This window comes from Nuphar pumila, unplaced genomic scaffold, assembly GCF_984573655.1.
Source record: "Nuphar pumila unplaced genomic scaffold, dmNupPumi1.hap1.1 HAP1_SCAFFOLD_2095, whole genome shotgun sequence".
Classification (NCBI taxonomy): domain Eukaryota; kingdom Viridiplantae; phylum Streptophyta; class Magnoliopsida; order Nymphaeales; family Nymphaeaceae; genus Nuphar; species Nuphar pumila.
The window spans coordinates 16188-26595 of NW_028323843.1; the positions used below are offsets into that span (position 1 = coordinate 16188).

At 50.8% G+C, this 10408-nt stretch overlaps 1 protein-coding gene across 1 annotated transcript; it reads right to left on the reverse strand.

The window, feature by feature from the left end:
• Positions 1-5899: 5899 nt before the first annotated feature.
• Positions 5900-10391, reverse strand: LOC149808860 (uncharacterized). Its single transcript, XM_089995129.1, has 5 exons — positions 10267-10391; positions 9361-9545; positions 8363-8713; positions 7938-8071; positions 5900-6115 (listed from the first exon to the last, which is right to left on the reverse strand). Exons 1-5 carry the CDS (start codon positions 10389-10391, stop codon positions 5900-5902), a joined length of 1011 nt encoding a protein of 336 aa, XP_089851255.1.
• Between the last annotated feature and the right edge of the window lie 17 nt (positions 10392-10408).

Sequence of the window (10408 nt, forward strand, 5' to 3'; positions counted from 1 at the left end):
CAGGCGCTGCGGAGCAAGTAGAATGGTCAAGCAGGAACCGGGTGAAATTGCAGACAGTGCCTCTCACACGACTGCCTCACTATGTATAATTTTGAAACATGTATCGTCTGTGTGTTCACACGCGTCAATTCCTGGTGTCAGTTCTGCGAGAGACATTGCAACGGTGGTTGCCGCTTCAAGGTCATAATGCCAGGATCCCAGACTCTTGGACTTGAACATAGAATCATAAGATCTAATGCAAAAGCATGATCACGAAGTACGCGTGCTGGATATGGTATGCAGAGCTTTGCGTTACAAGAGCGTACCGGAAGAAGCGCTAGCCCCGAAGAGCGATCCAGAAGAAGCACCAAAAAGCGACATGGAAGATTTAGAGACAGTCTCTCACAAATTCAGAGCGCTTGCTTGCACGTCCTGCAATCTTGGCTCAAGTTAGCTGCTCAGCTCGACATGTGCACGACATGGGGTAAAGCAACGTTGCAACGCAAGCCGAAGCTTGTTCCAAGTTTTCAGGATGCGACAACATGCAGATTTGGATAATGCCTCCCGCACCTTACACAATCCCAGGGCAAAGGATGCCAGGCTGCCATCTTACACCGACGTACGTGACTACACGTCGACCGGTGCTTGATCTGGGTATGACAAGCAGAGACCTCGCATACATTGACATTTGATGCGGCCAGTGCGGCTGTCTTGGCCCCCGACTTGGGAATGCCTGACAGGCGGAGTACGCATCGACGAGGCCATCGTAGGTCGGTAGGTCTCGTTCAAACTTCATATCCCAAGATAGGTTTTGAGCCCGTCCCAACAATACTGCCTCCTTCAGACCCTTTATCGTGCTCTTCAATGAGAGCACAAGGACTAGCTATGAAGGACATGTCAAAGCTCAACGATGGTAGACAATGGCAGTCATGGCAACTTACAACTTGCGTTCATAGACGTTATCGCACGTTTCAAGGGGGGGGATCAGGTACAACCAAAACACGCAAAGGCTGCCAACTGGTCAATTGATTGATCAGCAAAGCCCGCAACAAGCATTGGCGCCCAATGGACGGTGCAGCAACTCCAGAGAGGATAGAAGGTTAAGGATGAAAGGCGCAGGTGAAAAACTGGCTGTCACGTTTTGAACGTGGACCAATCAAGCCGGGTGTGCGACAAAAGGCAACCAGCAAAGCAAGCCGACGCACATGGTTGACAACAGACAATGGCTCCAATGGGAGCATCAAGGAGGATGACAAGACCCTCGCCGTGCTCCGCAGACAGACTGTTTCATTCCTTTGTTTCATGGCACCCTCACTGGTCACATAATGCACGTTTGACATGTGACAAAGTGCATCGTTCTGCATTTGCTCGCCTATTTCCAGATACAGGCCAGTCGGCACTGAGTCACATCTGCAGCTGCAGCGCCTGGTCAGGACACATGGCGCTGAAGCATACGAAAGCAAGTGGTGCATCAGATGGTGGGACTTCGCAGACATGAACCGCAGATTGCTAACGCCTTTCGGCAAACATGCCATGTGTATGTCAAGGCAGTCAGTCATTGTAAACCGCTGGATCAATAGCCTCGTCGAATGTCCACCAAGTTTGCCATCGGCGCTCCCTGGCACACACGTCGATAATTGTCAGCGATCTGCTGCAAGGCTGTGTCCGTGTTTGTCATGGCGGACACATGTGGCGTGATACGCACGGATGGGTGCATCCAAAGCCTTGATGTCTCTGGCAGGGGCTCCAAAGCCGTTACATCAAGAATGGCATGGCTGATGTGACCTGCACGCACAACACAAAAGTTGACCCTGCAACTGCGGCCATGCAACCGAGTTGCTCAGAAAGAATGCGCAAGTTCAGTTCACCTTAGTTCTGTGCCAGCAAACTATCGGGAAAAAGGTACTGGCATGGCAGTCAGTTTGCAACGTACTCATCAGGACTTCCCCTTTCCTCCAGGTGCAATCCCACCAGCCACAAACCAACAAACAGTTCTCATTGCCGCCTTCGTCATTGCATCATGTACTAGCACACATGGTCAGGTCATGGCAAGCTGCGTCTGAATGCGGCTTTGGTCAGCTAGCGGGCACACGATCAGCTGGCATCAAGGCATACATGAGCTCTGAATGATACTTCACGAATCATGCGTGACCTCATTTACTTTGCCTTTTCCATTTGCTGATTACCATGAGAACATATGGACGGAGCTGAGCATCCCATCAATAGTACTATCGCTCAGCATGTGAATGCAGTAGTACATCCTCATCATCATCAGCCATGGTCGAGTCGTTCTGAAATGTCAGATGTTGTAATGTGACACGATGGGTTGGCGCGTCCCTGCCATGATCTGTGGAACGAAAAGCGGCACACAGCTGCAAGCCTGAAAGCACTCTAATAAGCCCGTTTGTCACGTGTTTCTTCACTTTTTGTGCAGCGCAAGCTACCAAACCTATTCGGCACGCCATGTCATTGCCGACAGTGGCAAAGACACAGAGGTAAGACCCTCCCAAGCCTTATCGGCCACCATCATTGTCGCCTAGCAAGCCGCATTGTCAGCCCTATACAACGAGTGCTGGAGCGTAGGTGCGCACCGCTGTCCAAGGCGTGCAATAAATCGTCCTCCACAACGTGCAAGCCGCGGGCAGCATTGATGATAGACGCGCCAGCAGGCAGAGTTGCCAAGAGGGATGCGTTGATGATGCCGCGCGTCTCAGCCGTCAGAGGAAGCAAGCACACCAAGATGTCCGTAGTGCTAAGAAACCGTGGCAGGGCATCCAGACCATGGGTACGGGCAAACCCGCCGTCTTGACACCGGCCCCAAATCACTCCGTGACCACCCAGTCACTTTGAAGCCTGCAGGGCCCGCAACATGCATCAATGGATCTCAAACGCATTGCCAAACATCCCAATTCTGCTTGCATCCCATGAGAGTGCGGTAAGCTTTGTAATCGATGCGTTCCGGGAATCGAGAATTGAATGACATTCCTGTTTCGATGCGGGTGATGTTCATGTGTGCACAAGGATAAGTAAGGATGCATGAAATGCATGACTCCTCAGGAGTTGCTGCTGCATCTGATACATTCAACACTCTTGCAGCCTCTGCCTCCAATCCCTGTAGTCTGCCTGGTTGCCATCTCAACATTGCACAGATGGGCTGCTGCAGTGTGCTTGTGCCATGTATTGCGTCCAGCGATAGCTGTCGCTGCACAACAGCATGCAACCAAGTTTTGAGGAAAGGCTCTCAAACATACATCCCGACAACCTGAGAAAACCTGCATTGGACTTGACCCTGACGGAGCACCAGTATCTGAAGCAGGTTTGTGATGCCGTTCCCACTCTAAAAGGCATGCAAGTGACGAGGCCTGTACACAACTGTGTGTCTGGTAGTAGAAACGCCCAGTTCCTACAGGACTTTCTACCTAATTGCTGATCCAGATGCGCAGCCAACACACGCTTGTACACTTGTGTACAGCCCCGCAAATAATTCCCTTGCAATCTTCGACGCAGAAGTGGACGCTGTCTAGGACATTGTTGTATCACGTATTTATGACATTGCTGTCATCCGAATGAGCAGTTTCTGAGGCATGATGACTGAAACTGTCTCTGACCGAAACACAACCTCGTTTGAAGCAAGACACACGTACCCGCGTTGTGCAGCATCCTTGCAGCTGTACCTCCCATTTCCCCAAGGCCCATGACACCGATGCGAACATTGGCATTGTCCCAGGTGAGACCTCGTGGCTCGACGACACCTTGGGCCCACTTACGCTCCCGTTGTGCAGCCAAATATGCGTCCATGCGACGCTGGATGTTGATGACACCCCACAACACCCAAGTGGCCATGCGCTGCGACATCAGTGGGTCTACCTGCACCAAGCTACCTCTCGAGCTCCACAAAGACCCCCTCACGTCATGGAGACTAGCAAATTTGGGTGTCCAGCTGGGAGTCACATGGGAACAAGATGCCAGTATCTTCATTTAGGTATCGCGTGTTTGGAAGATGCACATATGGAGGTGTACCAGCATGCAATTGAGACGACGCTCCTTGGTCCCATCTGTGCTGGAGCCCTCCAAGTGATGCAAATGGGCCAGTAGAATCAAAATCAAAGGCAAGCTTCCGACCTCTTGATGATTTGCCATGGCATCTATAGATGTAGTCAAGTCATATGCATGTCAGGCTCAAAATATGGCTTGCACGGGTGTTTTAAGCATGCGCGTGAAGCTTTATAAGGTTTGTACCCGTAACGGCCACGTTGTCCACACATTTAGAGAGCTGCATCCAAATCGGCGTGCCAGTTATCTTTGAAGTCAAGGTGTGCGAGGAATATCTTCAAATAGTGTGAAGGCGCACTATTCTTGCCACCGGCACGGTGATTGGCACGATGTTGGTACCCAGTAGATGGTCCACCCCAGCGCCTAATGATTGTATGCCACATAGAGAAGTGCATTTGGCCAGCAGGCCCGGGGGGGGTTTCCAGCAGATTGCAAACTTGATGTCTGTAAGTTCGTCCCCTTTGCCCTTGAAATCTTGTGGGTATCTCCTGACTGGGAGCCCTGCTGCACGCAGTCCTCTTGCCCAATCTTCTGTGTCGGCCCAGGCTGTATCCAAAAGGGAAGTGAATTACATACAGAGAGGCTCTGATTTCTCATCATCTTTGTGTTTCATCTGCTGTACAGCTGACCCCTATCTACTGATGGACGTTGCCACAGTAAACGACAGGCAAGAACGCGCTTGAAGAAAATGCAGCAAGGAACATCATATTAATATATGCGTTCAATGCATTGTCATCGGGGATGGCTTCCAAACGCAATGAGTCCATGATCACTGATGCTTGTTCTACACCTGCAGTATGCGTCAATAATGCACACGCCGCTCCATTCGAAAGTGCCCTATCAAGGGCAATATAACTTTAAACACTTGAAATGAATTGCCGTTGCCATTTCACGTGTGATTTGCATGCCATGTTGTATACACAAGGAATCACAATGCGGCTGTAGGGTTGTCGCACTTGCGTACAGCAGAACTTCACTCGAAGCCGCCGGGTTGCTGCACGCACTTCGTGATCGGAGGCACGTCTCTCGGAAGTGGGGTACGAAAGATCTGGGAAATTTGAGGCGTGCTGAGTTTCTTATTGCGCGCAGCATTCTGAACGTACGTGTGCTTCGATGCGTCCAGAGCGAGGCACCCTGCGGCATGAAAGAATGACCGACCTGTTTCACAAACAGTCCAGGCACTTACATAGATAATTAGCTTGTACGTCGAATCTGCGTGCGCGTTTGCAAACGTGACTTGAACAGGCAAAGAACACCGCAGCACAGGCTATGTCTCGACCCCTTGTCCATCAGCTCTACGGCTGCTCCTCTTGCACATCCACGAAACATGCATGCCCAGCACCGTGCCAATTTGTCATCACCCGCCAGTATACTACATGTCAGTGCCAGTGCCCGTCTAAGCACACTTGGAGAGCATCACACATTCATGAGCAATTCCAGGCGCGGGCAGATTCAAGCAGACACATCTCTGCTTGCCTGCTTGTCAACAATAGACACCGACCCACTGATTTGCGTGAAAGACCGGATACATGTGCTTCTGGCTCAGAAAGAATGGAATGAATACACCAGCCCACAGAAGACAGCGTTGACAACGCGCGACACAGTCCAAGTCCGAGAATCAAAACTGCACGGCCTTGGTGGGGCTGCAAAATGCCTCGAGCGGAGTCCAACAAAATCACTGGCCGCACACAGGCTCCAAAATGCCGTATCGCAGCATGAGCGTGGGCCATTCTAGCAACAACTTGGGCGGCGCAAGAGACCAAGTTCTGAGTGGGGTCCGATTGAATGAAATGGCAACGCCATGATGGACTTCCATGAAATGGATTCCCAGCAATCAATGTGCCACTTCCCCCGGCCACAGCAGCTGCTATGCTCCCTTGACCATCTCATCGGCGGCAAGGCCACCAATTGCCATCTGGAGGGCGCCCTCGAAAGTATCGTTTCCCCCAATAAAGCCGGCGGCATGCACGAAGACGCAGCCAGGAATACCAGACACATCAGAAAGCTCTTTGTCCCGCAGACCACGCCACGCAGTTGGCAGACCTTTGCGCAAGTCGAATGAGGCGGGCGACTTGTTCATGGCCTGCACCACAGACTGTGGTGGACAAAGCACACACTGAAAGACCGCAGACGCTGAATGGCTGTGCAAATGGTTTGCCGAGTGCAAAGACATCACCACGGACAGCGGAACACCTGCAGCGCTAGGCAAGAGACACACATATATGCGATGTGGCTTGTGGCTTCCGCGACTTTTCAGGAAATGTAGAGGACAAATATCTCTCAGGCATATAGCAAACAGGAATTTCATTGCGCCCACTGCGCAATGATTGCGCAGCACTGGCGCTTTATGCACCATTGCCAACTCGTCCAAGTTTGGCTAACATCCACACTTTTGCTATAGCTGCCCATCAGTTTGCAACTCGTGGTATTCAGGATCCTCACACTTATCACCACGTTCCGTTTGTTTGTTTGATGTGTAGTGCAATTGTCTCCTTGGTTGTAGTTTCGCTTGGAACCGAGGCGTGCACAAGGAATTCCTTGTGCACACCGTGTTCCGAGCGAAGCTACAGCCAAAGAGACAACTGTGCTGGTACATCAAACAAACAAAATGGAAGATGGTGTTCAGTTTCAAGATCTTGAATACGACTAGGTGCCAACTGATGGGCACCTGTAGCGCAAGTCTGGATGTCAGCCGAACATGGCAATATTCCTCAAGCAAAGTGGCCAGGCCTAGGCACCAACAGGTACGATTCTGCTAGCCAGGATGTCATTCAGGCACACAGGTAATATTTGGGGACTGTTTTTGGTGTTCGCATCTGGCTACGGCAGGTTTTCGCCTCATAGGCATGACCCAACATGGGGGACCACGGTTGGCCGAGCTGGCATGGCCTTGTCTGATGATGTTCAAGCGTGCAGGAATCTTTGTGTAATGCTTGCATATGGCCGTTTTCGTGACGCAAGCGTTGCAAGTTGAAGAATTCAGACTCGCGAGCGCAATGAACTCGTGTTTGTGACGAGTGCAATCAGAAGATCACTGGTATCTTGCAAGCAGATTTTGCTCTTCAGCTCATGCAACTGGCTTCCCATCTGAACTAGCTTTGTTGACAAGGGCACCCTCAGGACATGTTGTCCAGTTGAATGCTGATACGCGTGAGTGGGCAGTCAATAAGTGGCTCGTGCAGCCGATGATGTACAAGGAGATGCGGAGTGCATCCCCGAAGTGAGCGTAAAACTTGATTTTCTGCGTAATTCGTGCATATCTTGTGTCATGCCCAAGTATCACGACAACCAGCGGGTAACGAGCGACTGTCGCCAGCTGGCTTACTTGAACCCAATCAAGACAGGTTAGCTAGGCATCCTTCTCAGTGCGTCCCTGACTTGTAGATTGAGGTAACAGAAGCATTGCCCTTCAGGCTGGCCAATGCGCCTCCTTTATCCGTGGCTGTCACTCCAACACGGAAGCACAGTCTTGTTCTGGTTAGAAGTGTGACAGTGTCACTTCGGAAATGCTGGAATGCTCTGCTCCTCACATGGATACTCGGCAAAAACGGCTTGGTCCTGTAGAAATTCTCGTCTCATCCAGAAATACCAGACATGTCAGAAAGCTCTATATACAACAAAGCATGGGGCAACTTTAGGCTATCCTGATGCATCCTTGAGCTCACGGGCGAAAAGCGATCACGACACTTGCAGCAAAATCGAGGCTATCCCAGAGATAGCACCACTACTGCAAACGCCAAGAAGTTGCATGTTGCGTGGTATATGCAGAAAAGAAAGGGATGTCCTTTCCGGCCCGTGACTGCACATGCACACAAGTTCGTCTGCTGTGACAGGTTTACGAAAATACTTCATTCAAGCTTGCAAATGTTCAGGGGCAGGCTCTAGGCCATGAGTGGTTTGCACACCTGCACACGCCACTTCTTCTCGCGCTCGTCCTCGTAGAGTATGAACTTAACCTTCCCTTCAAGACCCAGCTCCTCCTCAAGCTCATAAATATGCGATTTCCATGGGCAGTACTGGACAAGCCTCATAATCTCCCCTGAAAGCAAGCGCAACAGAGCGTCAAAGTCGTGCACTACTGAATTGTCACAGACAATAGAGTAGCAGACGCGATTTGCGGATGATTCAGCAGACTCAAATGCACCGCTACAAACAAAATGTTCTTGACAGCATTCCAGTACATTGTGCACAAAACTCCAAATACACACACTCCGTCTGCGTCCGCTGGCATCTGCCATGCGAATGGCTCACGTACAACTGCTGCAGCATCTGAGGACATTTCAGAGCGTGCAGACACAGCATATGAAAAGATATTGAGATCTCATCGCACCTGAAGGATGTACCGAGGCACAGCCTTCAAGAGACTGCTTAACAAAGACACGGCCGGGCAGCCATGCATTGATGGTATAGAGCAAGCAGGCCATGAATTCTGCACCGGTCAGCGCCATGGCGTCCAGGAAGAGCCGGTCTAGGTCAGAGTTATCGTGCTGGACGTTCCAGTTGGGATTGAGGAAGCCGACACGCGACGACAGCGTTGTGTTTTGGACGTACCGAGGAGGCTCCTTGGTGTCGTACTGATTGACACCGTTGTCGATTGCATCCACGGCTTCCATGAAGTTCTTGTATACGGTCAACCACACTGTGTGCACTTCTGCGTCGTCCGCCGGGCGCTTCATCGCGTCTGCGGGCATCCTCAGGTCAACTAGAGGTACTGCAAAGCCTCACAGGTAGATTGCGAACCGACTTCCGGCAGTTTTATAGAGTGTGTGCAACACACATCACAGATCCACAAACCATGTAAGCGCCATGTGTGATCTGCATGAGAAGCTATGCTGAAGCGTTCGAGAGTCAGGTTCAATAAGTGGGTTGTGGTTCTGCCAATATCTTCAGTTTTAGGTCAAGTACGAGAAGCTTATTTGAATGTTGAGATAGCTCCTGGAGGCGATGGACAGGTCTGTATGTTGATCGTAATGCACCATGCACCTTGGGAGGGGAGAACCATCCAACCTTGCACGCCCAGCATGTGATGATGTTGATGCATCCTTGTTCACAACACTGCCGCATCCACATAGACATTGGCAACTCCAAGAACTACTTGGGAATCTGTTTCTATCGTTACTATCGCCCAGCATGTGCTGTGAACAAATATCAGCAACACTCTTGAACAACACCTAGTAACCAAGGCCCGTGCAATCGCGAGGTTGAAACATGTCTGTTCACAGTTCAGTAAGTGCCGCGCGCAAATGCTGAGTCCCGTCTTGCTTCTGCTTTGGAGGCAAGGGCTGACAATTGCCAAAGACGCCATCAAACAAGGGACCGTGGACGCACTTGCAACGATCTCCTTTCCAAAATGCAAGTACACCAGCCCTGCACTGGATAGCTTCGTATTGAAACCATGGCCGAACACCTCCTTGAACTCGCGTTGATGGTGGTCATAGCGGTGCGTGGCTGGATCATATGTGCCGCCCACATCTATGAGAACATCCATGTCCTTCCATACCTCTGGGTCTCGACTGCACACGCATACAAAGGCTGGAACCATAATCTACGTTGAGCCCCAAGGATGAAAGCAGATGGCCTTCGATCGTTTCATGGCCTCCGTGGACCCTGGGCAGCACAACAACTGAGCAACATCGTCTTGTGCTGGAGCACTTGAGATGAGCAACTCAACCCTACTTTGCAAGACATACATATATACACGTACAACGTTCGTGAAGGATCGGCCGTCGTGACTGCGGCATGTTTGGTAGGGAACTGAGGAAAGCATTGCCAATTGCGAGTGCATTGATGCGATGTTCTGGGCTGCCGTTCAGCGCCTCTCTCAGTGTTTCATAGACGTATGTGGCCCAGATACAATGCACTGGCACTGGAAGGTTTAATTAACATGAAAGCCTGCACGTGTGATCATAGAATATCGGAGTATCCAAATCTAGGGCGCTTTGGAACCCTGGCGGTAACGAACCATTCCTAAGAGCATAGAACTCGCTTCCAAACTGCAGGCATTAGCATCCCGATTGATGTAAGCCAGACAAATTCCAGCCTTGCAACGAGAGACTTAGGTCTGGATGCATGCAAATCACCAGTGCGTCCATGCAGGCGATGGCAGCTGGCTCCGTCATACACATGCCGCATACTTGCATGCTACAGTGATCATGAGCGTATACGGACATGGTGGAAGGAATACAAGTGGACCTATTTTCACAATTAGCAACTTTGCGAAACAAGGATGCGCACCTACGGACAATGTCCCCTTCCTTGAACTGCTCAGTTTGCTTCAACAAGAAGCAACCAAGAGCCTCATCGCAATGAAAACTGCCACTGTGAGTACCGATCTTTACCATCTTACGCTTTTCATGCATGCCGATGATATTTGCCG

What these genes read in the sequence shown, in the direction of transcription:
- LOC149808860 (XM_089995129.1), bottom strand. Translation starts at nt 10,391, where the DNA reads ATGCATGAAAAGCGTAAGATGGTAAAGATCGGTACTCACAGTGGCAGT. An exon ending in GAAGGGGACATTGTCCGTAG is followed by an intron (nt 9,546 to 10,266) that starts GTGCGCATCCTT and finishes ATGCGTGTGCAG; the next exon opens with TCGAGACCCAGAGGTATGGA. An exon ending in AGAAGAAGTGGCGTGTGCAG is followed by an intron (nt 6,116 to 7,937) that starts GTGTGCAAACCA and finishes TCTGTGGTGCAG; the next exon opens with GCCATGAACAAGTCGCCCGC.